The following is a 23,610-nucleotide window of genomic DNA, read 5'->3' on the forward strand; positions in this document are numbered from 1 at the left end:
TAGTCAGCCAGTCCAAGATAGCAGCAGCACTGGGTGGTCTTTTCTCAGTTTCTTCCCAGATAAGTAAGTCAGTAGAAGGGAAAAGTCAGTGAGGCTGTATCATAAGTTGTATCTGCACTGGACACTATGGCCCACATATCACCATCACTACTACTAGTTCTCCAAATGATGGCCCACTGATATCTAAAGAAAATAAAGTGGGGTGAGGGAAAATACAGAGGTCCCAATCATCATCATCATCATCATCATCATCATCATCATCATCATCATCATCATCATCATCATCATCATCATCCCACCTCTCCCTACGGAGAGGGAAAAAGTGTGCACACACATGTGGATGAGTTGTGAGCTATGATTTACACATTCTGCATTGCGATTATGTCCAATTCTTGAGGTCAGGACTTTGCTCTGACCTTCCCAGCCACATAACTTTTCAGGAAACAGAACAAACCCCAGACTCACAGTGAGGAAATAGCTTCATTAGAATAATCTAAAAATCCCATAATAAAACAGACATTTTTTAATTCTGCACATCTTAAACTACATTTTTAAGAAAATGGTGAGTGCTGACAGTCCAGAGAGTCAGTGTGGTGAAATGGTCTGAGTGATGGACTATGACACTGGAGACCAGGGTTTGAATCCCTGCTTTGCCATGGAAACTCATCGGGTGACCTTCACCAACTCTCTCAGCCACAGAGGAAGGCAAAGACAATATCCCTTTGGACAAATCTTGCCAAGAAAACTCCATGATAGGTTCACCTCAGGGCTGCCGTAAGTCAGAAATGGAAATGACTTGAAGGTATACAAGAACAAAATGAAAGTCTACGCTACATCCTCCACTATAGGACTGAGTTGAACTGCAGGTGCCATGGCTAAAACATGTTTTCCAGCTAAATCTTTGGTGTCCCATGTTTGTCCCTGCCCTATCCTAATTTTTGCTATCTAGCTTAATGAACAGTTCTACAGAATTTAGGCCCGTTACAGACGGGCCTTTAAGTATGGAGTCAGTCCATACTAGGGTTAGGAAGGTGAGGTACTTCCGCACCCCCCTAACCCTAGTACGGACTGAGTCCGTACAAAATGGCGGTGCCCCATCTACATTGGGGCCGCCATGACGACATCACGACCGTCCCACCTCTATACAGGGCTCTTTCCTGGTTTGCGGCGCTGGGCGCAGCCTTCAGATGGCTGCGCCCAGCAACGCAAGGGAGAAAGGGGCCAAGCGGCCCCTTTCTCCTCCTCCCCACCACCGCGGGGTGTCCTTGGGGCTTGAAGCCCCAAGGACACCCCTTTCCAGGCTGTGGGGAAGCGGCCTTTTGCTGCTTCCCCGCAGCCTGGAAAGCGGTGGATCGGGGCCTCGGAGGCTGCCGGTCTGGCAGCTGAGGCCCTGATACCCCGGGGAAAGGGGTGGGTACAGGCCGCTGCTTTTCAGCGGTCTGTAACGCACCTTTGAAAATTTTGCATTATTGTGGAACTTTTGCTGGCCCTAAAAAGACATTGCCCTGTTGTAGAATATGGAATTTTGTTTCTTAATGGAACAACATGGTCACCGTCATTTCATTTCTTTTAAAAGAAAGTAAAGAATCTTAGCATTTATGAGAACTGTATTTAGCAGATGAAGAACTGAAGTGACACCAATTGTTGTTGTTTTAAACAAGATTCAGTCATAAACTTTGCAGCAAATCCTATTTTAAGATCCAACAACTCTATTCTGCAGGGTGGGGGCTCAGTCTAGCACTTCCCAGTATGTTTCTATTTGCAAGGAAAAATAATTTGAATGGCAGCTGGGCAACTAGCAGCCAATTGTGCTCTTCCACAGATTTCATTTGCACATTTACAAATGCTCTGCTATTGGCTCCAACAGAGACAGTTCAGTTACAGTTTTGTGATTAATCAGATGTATGCTTTGCTTTTATATTTGACAGAATGCCATTGCATCCTATCATGTTATATTTCAGCACATGATATTTATAATGCAGAAATCCCAAAAACACAGTGTGAATCAAAACACAGGTCATGTTTAAAACAAATACCTGTTTTTCATCTTTCACAGTTGCTACCCAAAGGGTGCCAAAGAAAGATTGTTACACCTATAGCAGCAGACATTTGACAGTGTACAATTTTGCAAGAATGTCTGTAATTCAACACTGTAATGACATCACACTTTTGTTCCTGAAAACAGAATGTAAAACTTAAGCTGAATTGTGAGCTATGACTTACAGGATAGCATCCTCAAAGACATTTGTTTGTCTGTATCAGTATACAAAAGATTCTTGTAGCACCTTTGAGACTAGCTGAAAGAAGTTTATAGCATAAACTTTCATTGTATCTGATGAAGTGGATGCACTACAGAGAAAATGCTGTTTGACACTGCTTTAAGCTGACATAGCTCAATGCCACAGAATTCTGATATCTGTAGTTTTGTGAGATATTTAATAATAATAATAATAATAATAATAATAATAATAATACGTTTTATTTATAGACCGCTATTCCGCAATGATCATAGCGGTGTACAGTAAAAATTGAATCCAATACAAATACAATGTGACAATTAAAGCAGGGAGAAGTCTCGTCCTTCAGACAGTCCCTGATGTTGCTGGGTCTGCCTGATGACTCCCTCTGAGGCCAAGATGACAGTTGAGGAGGGAGGGGCCTCTTCCTTCAGGCAGTCCCTGATGTTGCTGGGTCTGCCTGATGGCTCCCTCTGAGGCCAAGATGACAGTTGAGGAGGGAGGGGCCTCTTCCTTCAGGCAGTCCCTGATGTTGCTGGGTCTGCCTGATGGCTCCCTCTGAGGCCAAGATGACAGTTGAGGAGGGAGGGGCCTCTTCCTTCAGGCAGTCCTTGATGTTGCTGGGTCTGCCTGATGGCTCCCTCTGAGGCCAAGATGACAGTTGAGGAGGGAGGGGCCTCTTCCTTCAGGCAGTCCCTGATGTTGCTGGGTCTGCCTGATCACTCCCTCTGAGGCCAAGATGACAGTTAAAGGAGGAAGGAGCCTCTTCCTTCAGGCAGTCCCTGATGTTGCTGGGTCTGCCTGATGGCTCCCTCTGAGGCCAAGATGACAGTTGAGGAGGGAGGGGCCTCTTCCTTCAGACAGTCCCTGATGTTGCTGGGTCTGCCTGATCACTCCCTCTGAGGCCAAGATTTAGCCTTCTCTGTCAATGAACTCTGTGCCTCACCAACTACAAATCCTAAAATCTGATAGCATTGACCTATGGCAGTTAAAGTGGTGTCAAACTGCACAGTTTCTGCAGTGAGGATGCAGCCAAAGGCGCATTACAGATCACCCAAAACGGGCAGTCTTGTGCCGCTGCCGGATGCTGCGTCCGGGAACCACAGCAGCCAAACTGTGCGGTTCCTGGGCGCAGCAACAAAGAAGTGCCAAAATGGTGCTTCTTCCTGCGCCCTGGAAGAGGTGCCGCAAGGCATGAGGCACACACTTGTGGCACCACTTCCGGTGTGTGACGTCCGGACGCTGTGTGTCTGTGATATCAAAAGGCGGCGCCCATCTGTATGCGGCACCGCCATTTTTACGTAGTCGTTACGCATGAGGGACAAGGCGCGTCAGGAAGCACCGCCCCTCGTGCGTAACAACGGCACCCCATAGGGCCTGTCCGGAACACGCCTAAGTCTAAGAAGGTGCATGCTACAAAGGTATTTCACTCTTGATCCCTTACAAGATCCCATTCTAGGCTAGTATCCTCTCAGTGACACATGCAGATGTATGTGGACAATGTGCATTGCTCATATTCAGCTGACAAACGCATAAGTGGAATTCTGTATGTGGAACTGTTGTGCATGAAGTAGCATGCTCAAGTTCCTAGAGTAGCATGTGAAAGCACATTTGTGCCTTGCAACTGCACAATGGGATATCAGCCAAGCACACTGACCATTTATCCATATTAGTTGTTTTTACACTACTATTCAGTATAAGGGTTACATAATGAAACCATAATGTCACTCCTCTGTGCAGATATTATACTATACTGAAGTAATGTAGGATCTGATCCACTATATGCAATAGCTGCAATATCCACAAACTGCCAAAACTATCAGAATCTACCAGGAACATGAAAGTCATTGGATATGAAATACACACAATCCCAGCAATGCTGGCATCTGAGGAAGTAGCCTCAAGTATACGAACGCTCATGCTACCAACTTCTTTCAGTTAGTCACAACAGTACTACAATATCCCTCAAGTATTTGGGAGACAGATAAATGGCTGGAATTGATGATCTCTTGGATAGATTTTCTGTTGCTTTTAATATGCCTGCATTTAGAAGCATATTGTGTTTTTCAGCCTACTTTCCAGCTCTGGTAAAGTATCTTTGTCGTTTTTAGTCTAATTAATCAACTGTGGTATAAAATGAAATATAGATGAACTGCCAATGCAATCCCATGCATGTCAACTAAATTCAGTGTGACTTGCCTCTTGGTAAGAGCAGTCAGCAGCAGCAAGTAACTAGTGGTCCTTCTACTGTAACTGGACTGCAACTCCCATCAGCACTAGGCAGCACAGAGAAGGGCAAGGTATGCTGGAAACTGCAGTCCAATAACATTTGGAAGACCACAGGGTACCTATACCCAATTGAATTAGGATAGAGTAAACAGAGTGCAGTCCTGGGATAGCATGGGACCCCAAAGCTATTTTTGTGGTTTCCACCTTTCAAAACTCATGAGAATAACTTTTATTTTGGCTTCCCAAGGTGAACCACTCCTTCTATCTGCAGTATTGGCAATTCACCTTTTAAATAGGTAATGGTGGTGGTGAGGGCAGGCTGCACTATTTAAGATTTTAAAGTATGTGTTTGTCAAAACCAAAAGTGTATTTCAATTCACTTCCGGTTTTATTTGTTGGCATGTTTAGAAGTCCACACAGCCCCTGGAGAGTCCTGGAGGGTGGCAGAAAACTTTTCCTTTCCTAGATCCATTATACCATTTCTCAATTAGGATTACTTGACCTGAACAGTTTTGTCCATCTTATGGCTATAAGAGCACATTTCAAACGTAATACATAAATTGCTCACTGAGAGATAGAGATCTGAAGGAATACAAGGGAAGCCTGCTCTTTCCCCATGCAATAATTTCAATCTTTCATATAACACCAATATCGAAGTCACTCCACTCGCTGCCTATCAGTTTCTGGGCACAGTTCAAGGTGTTGGCTATCACCTTTAAAGCCCTACATGGCTCGGGCCCAACCTATCTAAGAGATCACCTCCTTCCATATAATCCGCCCCGTACACTCAGGTCCTCTGGGAGGAATTTACTACAGCCCTTAAACACCAGATTGATGTGACCTCCCAGAGGACATTTTCTTCAGCCGCTCCCAATTTATGAAATGGCCTGCCGGACAAGATCCGTCAAATTACTAATCTAGAGAACTTCAAAAAAGCCATTAAGATGGATCTCTTCCAGCAGGCCTTCCTGGAATAAAATATTTGGCCACGAATAATACTTCCCTATTTATCGAACTCTGCCCATGGTTATGGTTATTGTTTGGATTTTAAAATGTTAGTTTTAGTTTTATCATTCATTATAATGATGATGATAGTTTTATACTGTTCAGTCTTGTTATAAGGGGGGGTACGATGTATATAGGGATATATTTTAGCCTGTTGTACGCCGCTTTGATTGATTGGCAAAAAGCGGGATAAAAATAAAAAAAATATTATTTTATTATTATCTCTTGTTTGCAGGAAATTGACATATCCATATAACCATGAATGTCTGATTCATTCTTTATAATTCTTCCTACGAGTGTACAACCAAAATATTCAAGTTTGCTTATTTGACTATCATAACCATCACTATCATCATTATGACTGAGAACCATTCGTTAGTCAAAAAAAAGATCAATTTATGTTGGAGAGTCTCAGGGAATGTGTAGCTTCGTGGCATATTATGCATGAATACGTTCCTGCCAGCCGGACCTCAGTAATGCCGTCCATGTAAGGCTATATTTATGTAGAATCATCACTGCTGTGAAGCATAAAATGCCTTCACACTACTTCACCATGTCAATGACTATAGTAATTTCCAAGTTACCGTACTTGGTATGTGTGTGGGGTGGGGTGGGGGTGGTAGCGTAAGTGTGCTGTTCGAAGAAAAATGAGTTTCCTGTGCATATGTATCCTGAATTAAATCTATTTGTGCTCAATAATGATAACTTCTTAACAACTGTATTTAGGAATTCAGCATTTATTTATTAATTAAATTTACACCACATCTTTCAGCCAATAAATGGCATTCAAGGCAAAACACATGGCTAAAAATCAAATAAAGACTATTAAAACACAAAGTACTAATTAAAAACATAATCACAAACATATCAGTAAAAATCCCCCATAAGCAAAATCTCAGGTCAGATGTTCAAAATCCTGTATGAATAAAAAGATCTTTGCCAGTTTTAGTGTTACTTCCAGCAGGCCAGAAACTTTATTGATAGGTCAGTGCATGGGATGGACATAATTGTCAGTTTGATTTTTCTCTGGAGTTCAGTAAAAAAAAAAGCTTCCAGTTCTTCCAGTTCTAAATATACAATTTACAAATTCTGCATGTCCCATTAGAAATATGTGATTTGCACATTCAAAAATGAATTGAAGTGAAATTCTCCCATTTGTACCAGCAAATGTAGCTATTCCTATTATGGAGAGGTCCCTGTTGCATCTGTCTGCTATTTTTGTTAAAAAAAATGACGGGTCTTTTTTTTCAGAATAAAGAGATGTGAAGACTAATATAGACCTAACACGACTGACTATGCAGGGATTAAAACCCAGATTTTTAACAGTCCTAGGCCTGATCAATGTATCCATTTTGCTTTGTTCCACACTCATTCAGAAGATTATGAAGAAATTTTATCATCCTAAATATGAAGAAATTTGTGAATGTTGGTAAATGCTAATCAGAAACAAACTGAAACGAACCCTGATCTCTAGCTAGTACTTGTGAATCCTTGAATCTCAAATCTCTTGTTTTCATATATTCTAAGACTTCTTTAAGATGTTGCACAAAAGGTGTACTGTATCATCGAAATATACTTTTTTAGTCCCAAGTAGAGATGCTTCCTTTGAATCAGTGGAACTTACATAAATATTGCCTTACCAAATATCCCATTAGTTCAGTGGATATACTTCAATTTGGACTAGCAATTGGATTTACAACAGCTGTCAGAATTATACAGCCTTCTGGATGTAACTGGACTGAAAGTCCCAGCAACCCTCTCCACCATTGCCAATGGTGCGAAATACTAGGAGTTGCAGTTCAACAGCATCTAGAGGGCCACATGATTCCCACCCATGATTAAGATTTGTGTTTATTGCCTTGTGCAAAAATAACCATGGCTCTTTGCAAATATCATCTGAAATACTTAGCAGCAATCAAAACATGGCGAATTTCATACCTAAATATACCAGAAAGATACGAAAACCATACAGAATTTAATAGCAAGAGCCAGAATGAATCAGAGTAGGATGTTCAGTTAACAACTGAATTTACATATTAAGGCTTCAGCTTGTAACGGAACATAACATCGGAATCAGGCAAGCATATTCCCAGGCCGATTCTACTCTTGTCTAGTCCAATTGATTTCTCTTCCAATAATTCCATATCAAAATAAGACAACAATAAAACCAAACACAGCTTAATTTCATTAACTGCAAAGAATCTGCCAGGGCACATGCTGGCTCCAGAGCCAAAAGGCATCAGAAAGTGTTTTAGTTTCTTCCCCTGTTTGTAGAAACCCGTCTTCTTCTTTCCATTTTCGACATAACGGTCAAATTTGTATTGCTGAAAGGGAAAATAATAAAAATTAATATAGTGATTCCAGAGATGGAAAAATGGATCTATGAAGTGATCAGCTAAGAGCTAAGCCAGGGATGGGGAAAATGGAGCACTCTAGAGCTGATAGGAGTTGCAGACTAAAAGCATAGTTGGTCACTTCTGATCTGAGGTCCGGAACAGACAGGCAGGAAAAAGCAGCTCAATCCTGCTTTTTCCCAAAGCAAGTAGAAACCTTGCTGCCTGCAGAACCAACTCCCAAGGCAGACTGAATGTGCATGGCCTGACCACACAATGTGGCATCATACATGGACATCATCACACAAACACACCCTTGCTGACCCCCAAGTACCTCCCACATCCACCCAGATGCCATCCATTGGATGGGAGTCCCTTAGAATGGGCACACAGTTGCATGTGTGATGTTCCATCCATACAGGGCATCAAAGCACCGTTGTGTGAGTGATACACTGGCAAAGCACAATCACGGAGCCCCTCCTACATGCCCCTTCGGCCCCCTGCACACCATGGCCCCATGTTGGATGGTCTGGTTTGTGTATGTTGTAATTACATTGTAGAGTTGTCACACTTTCATTTCTTTGCTTTGCCGCAGCCCTCCACTTGCATCAGGCCATTTATATAAGGGCACAAAAATGCACATTTTCTGTGCTAAGCCAGACTATCCCGGGTTCTGTTTGTTCCATTTTTTAGCCCTGGAGTGTAGCTTTGGTCTGGAAGTGTGCATCATTTAACCTCCCCCAACCTTAAAGTGGTAACCACTTTATTTTGCCCATCTGTTCCACCCCTAAGTTAACAAGCAGTCTGGTAACTACAGAGGGAAGGGCTATGATTGTGTCTTCAGTACTGATGAAATGAGGACAGATACATGAGAAAGCATATCTAGAGGATTATGAGATTTCATATCTTGTGAAGATAACTGCTCTAGTGTTTTATTAACTTAGGTCCAAAAACACACTGCAGAAATTATTCAGTTTGAGACTGCTTTAATTGTGCTGGCTCAATGCTAGGGAATTCTGGGAAATAATTCACTTTGAGACCACTTTAATTGTGCTGGCTCAATGCTAGGGAATTCTGGGAACTGTAGTTATATGAGACATTTAAACCTTCTCTGTCAGAGAGTTCTGGTGTCACAATAAACTACAATTCCCAAGATTTCCTAGCAGTGAGCCAGGACAGTTAAAGCAGTCTCAAACTGGATTATTTCTGCGGTGTGTTTTGGACTTTAGACAGGGGTGGGCAAAATGCAGTTTGAAAGCCACATGTGGCCTCTAGGACTGTTTCTATGACTCCTCAAGTGTCTAGTATTTACCCACTCTCCAGACCTTTTGGTCCCAAATGCCCTCTAAGAAATATGAGGACATTTTCATTATACTTTTGCCCCTCAGGCCATTGCAGGGCCAGGAATGGCCTTTTAAAAAACAGAATGTGATCGGAAAATGACTCCCAGACACTTTATGTTGTGAAAAACAGAGATAGGACACCAGATGAATAATATTATATTAGAATTACAGACTCCTATGGAAGGGACTCCAATGGCCAGGCCCAAGACCCTGAATATAGAAGAGGTGGGATCTTCCAGCTTCTTAGACTTTTTGCAGTGACCATGTTAAAATAAGTGGATGGGTGCAGAAGCTGTCTTAACAAACAAACAAACCAAAAAAAATGCTCAATTTGAGATACCTCTCTGATTATAATTTAAAACAGCTGTCACAGACTGGGAATCATCTAGATCAGTGGTTCCCAACCTTTGGTCCTCTAGCTGTTTTGGATTTCAACACCCAGAAGCCCCTGAGAGCTTGGCCAATAGTCTTCCATCCATGAAGGTTTGGTTCAGGGACCCTCAGTGGATGGGACAAAATGCAGATGAATAAGCCCCGTATTATTCAATTGTGATGATGTGTTTGCCGATGTGTAAGTGTGTCCATGTGTATGCACCGCCATTGAATAATATGAGGTGTGGCAATCCATGGATGGCCAAATTTGTAGATGCCAGCCCACTGTACTAGAAATCCCATCATCACAAGTAGCACAGCCATGGTGGTGGGAGGATCTGTACTCTCGATTCAGATCCAGTTATTTGAAGGACCCTATTCTCTTGTATGGAACAGTCTCTGTTTTGAGACCTTTTGGGGAGGCCCTTCTCTCTATCTCACCACTCCACAAAGTCCATTTGGTAGGGACATGGGAGAGGATCTTCTCAGTGGCTGCTCTCTGGTCTGCACCTCCCTTCTGAGAGGGGCTAAACTGGAACCCTCCAAATCACTTTTCCATAATCAGGTAAAAACCTTTCTCCTCCCATCCCCCAGCAGACTTCTGAGAGTTTATTTTTTGGGGAGAAACAGCTCTTATATAATGTGCTGGAGTTTTATTTGTTTTATGTTTTTAACTAGTTTTAATTTTATGATAGTTTAATTTCTTTTAAACTTTTTAATGATGAAATGAGTTTTAGCTGCTGTAAACTGCCTTTAATTCAATGCTGACAAAAGGACAGGATATAAAGAAATAGCATCATCATCACCATTCCATCTGGTGGGGACCAGGTTAGGAAAGGTTGGTGTAAAGCGGTAATTCCCAAACTTTGGTCCTCCAGATGTTTTGGAATTCAGCTCGCAGAAGCTTCAACAATCTTGGCCAATGGTTTTGGGATTTTGGGAGATGAAGTCCAAAATACCTGGAGGGAAATCACTGCTGTAAAGTCTTCAAATGCAGCGTCTCATGTCTAACCTGCATGTCTTCTGTTTTCAGGGTTGCTACTGAAAACAAGTCACCACCTCATCATCCAGAAAGCTCATGTTCTGAAAATGTACCTTGAGGATAATGAACGCACTTGTTTCTGATTATGTTGGATTGACTATGCAAAAATTCAAATCAATATTAGCAGACATAAATGACAATGACAAATTTCATAAGACTGGTGTTTAACATGGGGGAAGTTTTAAAATATTTGTGTTTATTTTTTTAATGTAAACCATGCACAAGTGTCAAGAAATTATGGCAGCTGAGGAAATTTTATGGAAGATGCTTGTTTTTCTCTTAAGTACTCCATGCACCAACAAAAGAATGAGAGGTTTCTCTGCTATGGCACCCAACCATGGCACATGCTCCTCAGTGAGTGACTGCCATTAACACCACAACTGCTTCAATACTACATCACACCTTTTTGTCTACCAAGGAGTTGTAATTGGTTGATCTGCTCTATATTTGTCTCTCATTTGTTTTTGTTTATACAAGGTTTTACAATATTTCCATTATAGATGTGTACTCCCTAGTACATGTACACTCTCTGGTACTGATATAAAGGACTGTATAAAGAAGGTAAATAAAAGAAATACATTAAAAACATATACTAGAGCCAGTGCGGTGCAGTGATTTAAGTGTTGCACCAGGACTCCGAAAAACAGGGTTTGGCCCCTGCTCCCCACTTGGCCATGGAAACCCATTGGGTGACCTTGGGCAAGTCACACTCTATCACTCTCAGAGGAAGCCAAAGGCAACCCCCCTCTGTCAAGACAACTCTGTGATAGGTTCAACTTAGGGTCACCATAAGTCAGAAATGACCTGAAGGCACACAAGAACAACAACAACACATGAGAACTGTTTCTTGTACAAATAAATATATTTTGCACAGAAGTCCAGTATTTATATGCCACAGATAGCAAGGTTCCAGATCATGCCATAAAAGGGGGTCGAAGTGTGGATGTCCATGGATCAGAACTTGGGGAAAAAACTTTGGTGCTACAAGTGGCTGATAGTTATGGACCTAACTTTTGCCTTGAATATGTAATTCTTTGGTGTTAAAAAACTAAGGCTCACTGGCTCCTAATTTCAGAACTTGGTTCTTTATACTTCTAAAGGTCGTAGTGCCAAGATACCCCAGAAGACTGCATTTCTCCACATGGATCTATCCACTTAAAAACATATTTGGCTCCACCCTTCCCTCCCCAGCAACCTGTCTTCTGACGTCAGGCAAGTGGATAGTAAACACAGAGTTCTTTGTGGCACTATCCAAAGGGTAAAATATTTCATTTAGACATGTTCACCTGGTTCCATTCCTTCTTTTTTAGATACTATATGTCAGTTTTGTTCTCACAGGCTTTTACTGGTATTTAAGATCCAAGAAAGATTTCTTTTTGGTAATTTTTAACTGTTATTTATATTTGCTGGCTTGCTTTCCACTTGTGTGTTTTTACTGTTTTGGGGAAGTGTTTATTGTGCTAATTGGTTGCTTTAAGCAGCCTTGGGCACTCACTTTGAGAGACAGTGCATAAATTCTGTAGATCACTCAAAGAAATTTATATTGCGGTAGTAATGTACTTTGCAGTCTGCAAGTCCAGAAATGGAAAGCTATGGTAGATAAGGACAAAAATTGTAGTGTACATGAGTCACTTTGCTATTTAACATGACTACAGACATTAGTGAAATTCCAGTTGTTGACCCAATTATATTAAGTTTATTCAATCAATGAGAACTGATTTAGTGGGTCTATTCTAGTTGGGATTAAAAAGTGGTCTTAAACAGTTTAGCAGCAGCTTTATTTAAATACTGCTTCATACTGAACTAAGCAGCCTGTAAGCAGTTTACAACTGTAAGCTAATTGCCCCGAACAAGCTGGGTACTCATTTTAGCAACCTCGGAAGGATGCAAGCCTGAGTTGAGCTTGAGCCCTGGCTAGTATTGAACTCACAACCTTATGGTTTTGAGTGAGTGGTTGCAGTACAGGCATTTAACCACTATGCCACCAGGGCTTCTCCTTAAGTCAGTTAAAAACACTATACTGTATGTATTTGCTATTGTTATCTAAATCACCACATGGTCCTTCAAATATTAATTCTAGTTCCCAGTCCTAGTCATCCATGGTAGTTCATCAGCATCTCAACTCCGACACAGCGTACATTTGAAAAAGAGAAAATTGTAACCATTAAAGCACCGTGTATTTTTAGTGGGGCCAAATGCAAATTTATAACATGCACCAACTGTAATATGTACCCACTAATGGTAACATATAACATCTCTAGCCAGAGATGTATAAATTGATATATATGTGGTCTGTGTTAAATATGTTGTTTTAAAAACATGAACATTTGCATTTATTTTTGTACACTACTGCCTTTAACAAACATTTTGTACCTAAATTTCCCTAATGTATGCATTTTTGTATTCATTACTGAGCTGAGAGTTCTACTACAAAATTTAGAAGGAAAACATTTGACGGATAATTGTATTTCAGTGCACATATTGGGCTGGGAAGTACAAATTCTGGTTTACTCAAAAAGACAGATTACACAAAACTGTTTTCCCAGCTCCTGTGCTGACACACATTAGGGAACATTCCATCCTATACCAATCTCAGCAAAATGTTAAGATAATCAACTGACTCCCTGGTCCTATTGCCATCTCTGTTAGTGGTGAGATACGTCCTCAAAGAGAGAAAAGGCTCCCCCGCACCTTCCATTGTGACATTCCTAGGGTAGTTCGCCAACTTTATTACTTTGTAGGTTCCAGCAAAGGGTTTTAACATTTCAGCTGGGAATTTTAAACAACTAACTGCCATGTTTATGCTTATATGCTTCATATTTATGTTGTTTTATTCTTAAAACTTGTACATTGCCTAGAAACATGCAGACATATGCCAGGACAGAAATGCAGTAAGTCATCCTGAGTGCAGGTAAACATAGGAAACAAGACTGTTTTATTTGTGATATAATTTTCTAAAAATATACATCCAACAAATCTCCTATTATAGTGGGTTGTAACCAGCACCAACCTGTGACATTTTGTATGCTTCCCCAATCTGTTATGGAGAGCTGGATAACTTTCTAGAACAATGGGATGACAGTAGAGTGACTAGGCATTAGAAACAGAGGGCAAATAGGCAAAAAATTCCCTCTCTCCACTTCCATCAATGAACATAACTCTCAGTTCAACCCACTATATCTCCCTTTTTTGTGGAATAGACTGCAATTCAAAAACATCAGAAACAGAGGTGAGACTGGCAAAAAGTCCCCTAATGCATGTGCAGCACACAAAAAAGCACCGACAGTGATTTCTATGGCTGATTTTTGCAAAAGAAAAACAAAACAACCCCCCTCCAACCCCTGTTTTTTCCAGTGCTGACCCCTCAAGTCAGCAACAAAATACCTCAGTAAAAGTCTTAGAATGCAGCTACTCAATCTGCATGCAGGTGATGAACGTCTGAAGCTGTATTAAAGCTGTGCTAGGCTGGATTAATTTCCAGTCTTTGATATTCATTAACTTTAGCTTCAGAAGGGGGGAAAATACAAGGAGATGACACAATTACCCTCAAAGCTTCACAAAGCAACAGCTTTACAATCTTGAGTTGCCATACTAATTGACCACGAAAGGGCCAATCCCTATAAAGAGAGGTGAAAAAGCATCCGGCTACAGAAGGCACTGCTATTATAGGGGCTTTAGAGAGTCAATGATGCTTTGGGGGCACTTAGCTAAATGGCCCACATTATTTGCTCTTTAAGTCACCTTCTATTATTCAGCCTTCTTTGGGCATCCAATGATCCACTTCCAAACAAAGCCCACATTTAGCCTCAAGTTTATGGTAGTCAACGCACAATTGTCAGTTCTTCTCAAAGGAGTAGCAGTCAGTCTGATCACCATATTTCTCTCTTTAGAGCCATGAATACTTTGGCCTGCAGGCACCTTGAAAAGATCTAAAAGTAGGAAAATTTGTTCCACAAGAAGGAACAGCAATGCCCTCCCTCCCCCTTAAGAAGAAAAGAAATCTATATATTACAAAAAGGCCTAGTTGCAAAAATATGCCTGAAGTAGTACATGTAATACCAGCTGAATGTTTACCTCGGGATCCTGGTAGACCTCGGGGTCCATGTGAAGAATCGGAGGATAAATAGCGATGTAATCTCCCTTTCTCAAACTGACTTCCAGATTCCCTTCGAGCTTCAGAATAAAATCTTCCTTTGTGAGGCGGATGTTCATTGAAGATGAGCACATTCGTAAACTTTCATTTATGGCACTCTCTGAATTTAAATAAAGAAGGGGGGATAACAACCCCCAAAGCATTAAAATATGGAAGATGATTGGAAGTTGTAAGTTGTTACAGCTGCCAGGGATCTACAGGTTTACTAGAGCAGACTAGGAAAGGAAATGTGGAGGGAAAGGAGGGTAAAAATGGGTAATAAAACTTTCCCAGAGGGCTAGAAAAAGCTCTGTGATTCGGGACTTTTAAATATAACTCTTACTGATAGATCTAAATGAATTTTGTTAGGCTCGAGGCAGTGCTGTGGATTTTGAGTTGAAAACCATTATTTGGGCATCATGTTGAAAATGTCAACAATAAGAAGGGAGGTTGCTTTCATGCATTTACACACTTTGTAGGCTTGTGAGCAAACACCAGCCACAATAACAAAATCTCTGCTCAGCCTGTTTTTCAAAAGCCCCATGTTACACTTCAACCATGCATTACAGAACTATCAGCTCAAATAACCATGCTATCAACTGTGGGTAACTATATAAGGTATTAAGGAAACTTTGGCAGTATCATTGTCACGCTGAAATTTTGATTACATGCAGGGGTAGCTGTGTTGGCCATTTGGTAAATTCAAACAAAATTTTGTACATGTAATTTTGATTGTTTGCTAAGAAGATTCAAATAATGTATGGTGGTTTGACAAGTCAAGGTGGGGAACTTACATATTTTGTAATATCTTGACAGAAATTCCAAACCTTTTCCAGAAACCCAGCATAAACTTGGAAGGCTTGAGAAGGGAAATGTCCTTGGTTTCCCAGTGGCCTTCACCTCTCTTGCTCCTAGTACGACAGATTTTATGGCTAATTTCCGGCAATTTATCCTGGCAGTTTGAGGAGGAATTCCTTTGGGAATAATATGCATAATTTGCATAAATCATTCTGATGGCATGCATACCAGCATGTAGCTCCTGTCTGGGCCTGCATCTCTCACTTTGTAATCAAAACTGACTATTTTTCCACCAGCGTGGCTGGGTGCTGTAATAGGCGGCATGATTCCTTCAAGTCATCAGTGTGAAAATTAGCCTAATTTTTGGGGGGTGGAAACTCTCCCCCTCCCAAAAAAAAATCCCAGAGCTCTCTTCCCACAAAAGATCAACTAGATGGTTGATATTGTGTTTCTTGGAATATATATCAGCAACCCCACATGAGATTGGATGACCCACCCACCCCCCAGCCCCAAGGTTAGTTTACTAGAGAGAGGAGAGGAACCCCAGCATGGACACATCTGAAAAATATAATAAAAAATGTTCTTTCACTAAAAATTAAATCTGTTGCAGAGCGCATCGTAAATAAAGTGGCCTTGGATGCTTTCTCGCCAGAGTTGTGGTTTTTTTTTCCTTAAGCGTGCATTTGTCTAAAGAAATGAGGCTGCGGTCAGCTCTATGTGGCCAGGGCTGTGATTCAATGTGACGTACAGTGAGGCTGTGCATATTCTTTTGGACTGCCTTCGTTACTATAATCAGAGAGAGTCAAATCGGCTTGTTGGTGACGAAGCCAGAAAAGAACCCCGGTTCCAGAACATGGCCTCTACTGCAGATAGCCACAAGGCACCTGACACGATAGATTTCAATTGGCAGTGTTGTGGCTACAAAAAAAACTTTACATGGTTAAAAAGGCAAGGTCCAGAGAGTCCACTCCTAGGCTGTCTTCAGCCTTGGCAAAATGAAGCTGATAACACCCATTTTAGTCTGTTGTGTGGAAATGGTAGCTGACATATGCAATGCCACTGTACACTGAAGGCTGCGTGTGTTTTTGGGGGTGGGGGAAGTGTGGATGAAGAAAAAAATGCAACAACATTGAGCAAAATAATCAGGGAAGTGAGGTTGCTGAGATAGCAGGTTTATACAGAGCAGCACAAGCTACACAGTCACATCAGATTGGCTGATGGTTTCCCTGGAAAGCGTAGCAGTCTGTTGCCCACTGTGGTATTGCAAATGACAATCGGGCAAGCATATCTTATGCAGGAGTTAATCACAATAATGGAGCTCAAAAGTGTGGCTTAGTGGTCAGATCATAAATGACAAATCTGTTTTACCTTCCAGTACCAGTTATGTGGGGGAAGGCAAGCTTGGCTCTCGCTCTGAGCGATCATGCCGATAATCCTTAGATGACAAAAGTAATGAGTCACATTATGATCAACAAAGGCGGAGGGAGCTTGTGCGGGTCTGTGTGGCAGTCTACCATTAAAACAAACAACAACAACAACAAAAGGGATGCCTTTCCCCCAACATCCATACGCTGCAATATCCCAACAGTCCCTGTTTGGAGGCTGGAATTCTAAGCTGAGAATGACAACTGGATGATAAAGCTGCAGCCTGTACTTGCTGTTGTCATACTTCAGTAGGCAGAAGCCAGTGCTCCTGTCTGACCAGCTGGGTAGCTTGGGAGGCCTTCCATTCTGCACCATGAGGTACAGTAAATTATCCAGCACGGTAGAGCAACATCTGTTTCTGTGCTAGTGCCGAACAAACAAGGCAATTTAAAGCATACCAAGGGATAACCAAGCAGCAAATGAACATGACCCTCATCTCTCCCCCCCACCACTTCCTGCACACATGAGATGTTGAAAATTCACTACAGAAAGAGGGATTGTCAGAAAAGTTGACATATTTTTTATGTTGAGAGGGAAGGGAGGGGGAGAGAGAGAAACCCACAGACTTCCCGTAGTATTGTTATTTTTAGAATCCCCCTGTTCCTCTTTTCTCTTATATAGCCAGCACTCGATTCACCAAGATCTTTTTTTAAAAGTCGAAGCCGTTTCAATATACTTATAAATATTCAGTCTTTAAACCTAATTTGCTATACTTAGTTCACATGCCTTCAAGCATTTGTCTTCCAATTTCCACTGAATAAATGCGTACTAATGAGAAATAGAGCAAGCTGCTGAGGCAAAGCTGGGCGACTTGAGTCTGGCCTGCCACCAGCTTGTGATAGGCAGGCAAATTGAGTTAAAATGAAAAGTCTTGTCAGCTGAAATACAACACGGTAGCCAAACAGCAAGCTGTCAATCATCCAGCCAAAACAAGGGACTGCAGGTAATAAAAGGTCATTGTGAATCATTAGTGCATTTGGCTTCCATAAGCAAGTTAATTTTAATTAAACATGATCTCGATCTGTAACTCTTTAATAAAAAAACTTACTGTGCATAATAGACTGTTAATTTTATAATAAGCATTTAGCAGGTAATAGGACCCGATAAGCATTAAGAGTATATGAAAGAAAAATAGTTGACGGGTATGTAAATATTTTGAAAAAGGTTTTGTTCCATCCAGGGTGATGTGATTATATAAATAACATCTATGGTAAATTCACTTGTAATACTGTTAAGGTCTAAAGAATCTCAAGGATACTATAAGATGCATTTATAAAAGAGTACATGTCCACTGCATCTTTCTGTCTGAGTTAAACCCCAACACTGAATAGTTTTTCCCCTCTAGCATTTAGTAATATCCTGGGGGAACAATAATTCACAACAGAAATGTATGTACCAGTTTAAATGTATTCAAATAAAACACGACCAAAAGCTAAATGAATGCTAAATGTATATCTATTTTACCCACTGGACTTCTGTGATAGTCATAAAAACCAACAGACCATTGTTGTGCTTCAGTTTCTGAACTAAGATTCCCTGTCAGCCTATTATACCCAATACAGTATGAATGCTGCTATGAATGCACAAATAATGTTTTTCCTTTATTTTCTGCAAATCACAAATTAAGAGCTAGAAGTTGACTAGATTGTTATGGAGATTCCTTGTAAAAAGAGGAGGCTAAGATATGGGTTTGGTTAGGATTGGTAGGTCCATCCATTTCACTTTCTCTTATATGCAGGGTGTGTGTGTGTGTGTGTGTGTGTGTGTGTGTGTGTATCCCCACTTTTTCTTATTGAATTCACAGGGGGAAAAATCTATGAATTTTTGCAAATACTAATTAAAAAACCAAATTAAAAAAAATCTCAGTCAACTGCACTGGGCAATTTCCATAGACATACTATTCCCAATAAAGAGTTGATTTACCCGGCATGAAACTGTTGGAGCACCTCAAATAGGGTTGAATAAACAAGGCTTCAAAACTTTTTGAGAGCTAAGCACTCAATACCCTGGGTCTAGATGGGTGACTATCAATTCTACAATCTTCTAAATTCAGTTTTTTAAAATCTCAAATTCTTTGTCAATTTTTAAACGGGAATCTGATAGTTTTGAAAATTCTAAATAAAAAAATATAAGCTGAACAATATTCTCAGTTATCCTTAGATCTGATGGACCAGGATGCCATATTCAGTCATTCAGGATAGGGTTAATTGGAAAGGGAGCAGTCTAAGACCACCCATCTGATCTTGCCTTCTTCATGTGGAGACTGATATTCTGACTGTGCTATGCATGGGAAGTCTAAAAAAAATATTGAACAATAAGGGTTTCTGATGACTTACGGTGGCTGCATGTTACTGTCTGCTTCATACTATCCTAAAATATGAAAAAATGGCAGCTATTGGCATTTTTAAATACTCTTTCTCATCAAATATTGTTGAGAATATTGTTTATACTGCTGGAATAAATCTAAGAGCAGCTTCAAAAAAATCAACTAGAGAAATCTGTCTTCAAACCATAAAAGCAGGAAGAGTGCAATCTGATCACAACTCTAAGTGATGCACATTCAAGTGGGTGAGAAATTATTTTATTAAAAATTTAACCAATTTCACACATTTCATCATAAACAAGATAGAAAGAACTTGAGGTTAAAAGTACATGAATGTTGGGCAATTTGACAGACTCCTCCATCAAGGCAAAGGGCTTTGCCTCCTTAGCTCTTATAAATCCAGTTTGAATTTGTTTATGTTCAAACTTGTTGGTAGTGTACAATTAAGGATGCTAGCACTTTTTTCTGAGATGGAGTAGGGGGGAAAGGTTTGCAAGATTCTCTCTGGCATGAGGTGGGAAAGGACAATTGAAGCAGGATATTAAAATTATTCAATATACAATAGTATATAGTCTGACCTCTGTATCCACGGATTCCTTATCCATGGATTCAACCATCCATCATTTGAACATGTGAATATATATACTAAAAAGCAAGCCCTGAGTTTGCCATTTTATATAAGGGCACCATTTTACTATCCCATAGTATTTAATGGGACATGAGTATCCATGAATTTTGGTTTGTATGGAGGGTCCTGGAACCAAATCCAGCAGATACCAAGGGCCCACTGTAATCTATAATTTTTGTATACAGCCATGACATTTGCAGGGGTAAATGTTATGAATGTTTTGTAGATAAATTTATAATTTATATGTGTTCTTGTTATGTGCCTTCAAGTCTTCTGAATTGTACTGACCCTGTCGTAGGTGTTCTTGCAAGTCTATTTCTTTCCCCTAAGGCTGACAGTGTGATTTGCCCAAGGTCTACCAGTGAGTTTCCATAGCTGAGTGGGAAATCAAATCCTGACCTCTCAATTCAGCCTACCATACTAGCTCAGTATGTTTGTGTGTAGACAAATGTTAAGAATTACAATGTACTGTCATTTTAAAAAAAATGACAGTAGACAGGCAGATCAGTGGTAATAGGTATTAAGTCAAACACATCTGGAGGCCAGGATGTTAATAAGGTCTTTCTTGGATGCATTCACCTTCATATCGATGACACCTATTCTATATGGCACTGACAACTTGGAAAGGCAGAATGGGAGATGAGGACTATGCGTTTAAATGCACTGCACCGAAGAAGTGTCAAAAAGCCACCACCGCAGCTAGGGAGCGCTTTCAGAAGCTGCCTTTTGCGGCTTTTTTGCGCCATGGAAAGGGCAGATTAGAGCCACGGCATGCAGTTGCAACAGCCCCAATCTGGCAAGGAAGGGGTGGCTGTCTGTAAACCCAAGGATATGATTGCCATGTGACTACTGAGTTGAAGGAGCAGAACAACAAAAATCACAGAAAACAGACCATATCTTTCATGTACTGAGAAGACATAGCATGAACAATAGTAAAGTAAGCCTACTACATTTTTGACTGACTAAACTTAGAGGAAGTAATGAGGTATGGAGCCAAAATGCCAACCATCTTATTCACACTAAAGGGATGGCTGCAACACCAGGGGCATTTTCAAGAATCTAGTAGAAATGTGCACCAACTACAAGATTTGATTTGGATCCCAATTCCATGCTTTGAAAGATGTCCTGCTTCTGTTGATAATGATTTGGAGCCACTCCACTTCAGTTCGTGTCCTGAACCCAAGTCTAAATTTACAAGCTTAAAGGTTTGTATATCTCATTGACTAACATGGGGGATCCAAATTTAGTTAATTTTTTTCCCTCTTCATCCCTATTGGAAAATATTAGTAGGTTTAGTAGGCCATTAGAGAAGCATTAAGCTTGCCAAATTTCAGTGAAATAGGTGAAGATGTTTTTTTTTTTTAAATGTTAAACACCTTTAGCATAAAAAAAATTAAGGGGACTGCCAATAACTTTTTACTTCTTGGCAGAATTGGAAGCTCCTACTAGGGAATTAATTAGCTCATTACACCACAAATAAACTTACACACAAGGATAAACAAATGAAGCAGGAACAAAGGTGTATAAAATAAACAACCATAGACCAAGTTAAATTAATTATGCAGAAGATTTACTCAGCACATGTTGGAACAACATGAGGAGTGATGCATGGAAAACCAACACATGAAGGCTGGACTGGATTTCTAATTCTGAGAATTAGGGAGTCTAAGAAAAACAGGGATTCTAAGGCTTCTGGGAGAATGGCTGGGCAGATAAAGAAACATGGAAGACTGAAACTACTGGGAAGTTGGTTATCCCAGATGCTAAGGATTTTAGTCCCAAAATCCAAGTCCTAAAGACAATCCCTAGGATTGCCAGACTGAAAATTGGAGAGGGGCCCTGTATCTTTAGTGATTGTTTAGAAGAGTGAAATTTAGCAGCTGTTCCTTGTTACTGGGAGCCATCTCCAGTTTTTGGTTCGGTAATTCTGATCACTACCCATGTCAAAACGATGTCACAGCATTCAGCCATGTTATATGCTTGATGTGTTAAGCGCATGGGTGCATTTGGCTATGACTGGAGAGCAGGGTTCGAATTCCTCCTTGGCTATAAAAACCCACTGGGTGACCTTGGGCAAGCCACACACTCTCAGCCTTAGTTTGAAGTAATGACAAACTCCCCCCTAAACAAATCTTGCCAAGAAAACCCCATGATAAGTTCACCTTAGGTTCACCGTAAGCCGGAAATGACTTGAAGGCACACAACAACAGAAACGACAGGAAAAATTTCAGTCAATTCAATCATGGTTCAACACCATCACCTTGGGAAATATTCACATTCAGAAAGGCATTGTTCATCTCCTCTTGCTGCCATGTAGGTAATGCAGGAGAATGTGGTGGGGCTACCTCAACATGAAGGATAAAAGGAGAGGCAGAACATTCACTTTGACTTCCTCCTATCTGTTTACTTATGCAAGGAATTCAAGGACTGCTTTAAACTTAAAACTTTATTTTATTATCTTCTGTTATTTCTACTGATGTTCACAATATCAAAAATGCACTTTTGTCATAGCAATATTTGTGATGACACTCTGAATGTTAAAGGAACTTAGTATTGCCATAATTTGGAAATGACTTGATGACAAACAACAACAAAAGGGAAGCCCACTGCCTCAGAAAGTACCAAAACTCATCTGAAGGAGCCCAGTTTGACTTGGGCATTGGTTGCACAGACTATGTCTTTCAAATAAAAGACAACAGGCATAACAAATAATACACACACAAACAGCACACAAACCAACTTTTAAAGACTTGCCCTGAATTTTCTTCCTCTCACCAAAGGCTTGAGCAGAAGGCTGGATCCTGAGACTCAGCCCTAAGTGAACTCTTTGGAGCCCTTTTGGGTGGGGAGTGGGTTTCCAAAATTGTTTGGAAGGAGTGGAAACTATTTCTCACCAGGAACAGCCTGCGGTCTAACTTATGTTCAAGCATCCCACCACAGCAAATTGAAACAAACTCCCTGCTTCAACCAATGCTCACTGGTGGTTCTTGTACTGGCTTAAAATGGCACAGATGATGGGTGTCAGACACACAGACAAGCCACACTAGGAAGGGCTAGGTTTCTGAGTTGCCAACCAGTCAGGGCTACTGGAAGTTACCTACCTTGACCCCCTTGCCTTCTATGGAAGGAGAAAGGTGAGAAAACAATGAACACAACATCAACAGTAGCTGTAGCAGCCACTGTAAGCTGAGAAAGTAGGCCGTTATCATCTCCACCCTCCCTTCCTCCTCTTTCCATGGCAGGGAAGGTGAATAGGTGGAGGTGCATCCATGTACATACATGTCTGGGGGAAGAATTAAAGAATGGCCACAACAGATGCTTTTTAAAAAAAACCCAGTGAGTTCCCTCATGGTTGCAGAAGAAACAACAGGGCACATATGCCCCATTCCTGCCTCTTCCCACTGAGCCACTGGCTGCTAAACCTCACCATTGACATACACCTGATTTTGGTTCCGTACCTTAAGTGGTCAACCTATAGCCCTTTCATCCCCCAGCTTTTTCATTTCTTTTCTCTTTTGACTGAATGAGCTTAGTAAAACATGGGAATCAAGAAGAAAGGAGAGGGCACTAACACATGCACACACACACAATGCAATCTGACTGTGACCCTTTCTACTGGTGCACCAGGAAAAAGACTCTAAATGGCTGGGCTCCTGTCCCAAAACTGATATAGAAATAGAACTAAATTTTCCGCAACACACTCTGCTGCTCCTCTGCACACAAGTACAGTGTCTGAGAGACAA

General features: G+C 40.9%; 1 protein-coding gene across 1 annotated transcript in view; it reads right to left on the reverse strand.

Moving 5' to 3' along the window:
- Nucleotides 1-6,199: 6,199 nt before the first annotated feature.
- The window catches only part of LOC149317370 (cytochrome P450 7B1-like), a 132,758-nt gene continuing 115,347 nt past the window's right edge, over nucleotides 6,200-23,610 (reverse strand). Inside the window, exons 5-6 of the mRNA XM_089517376.1 lie at nucleotides 14,636-14,814; nucleotides 6,200-7,795 (exon numbers count right to left, since the gene is read on the reverse strand). Coding sequence (XP_089373502.1) covers nucleotides 7,508-7,795; nucleotides 14,636-14,814 — 467 coding nt within the window. The 3' untranslated portion in view covers nucleotides 6,200-7,507. The remainder of the gene's footprint in view (nucleotides 7,796-14,635; nucleotides 14,815-23,610) is intronic.

This window comes from Sceloporus occidentalis, unplaced genomic scaffold, assembly GCF_023333645.1.
Source record: "Sceloporus occidentalis isolate IW3139 unplaced genomic scaffold, rSceOcc1.0.p SCAF_3, whole genome shotgun sequence".
In the NCBI taxonomy this organism is placed as follows: domain Eukaryota; kingdom Metazoa; phylum Chordata; class Lepidosauria; order Squamata; family Phrynosomatidae; genus Sceloporus; species Sceloporus occidentalis.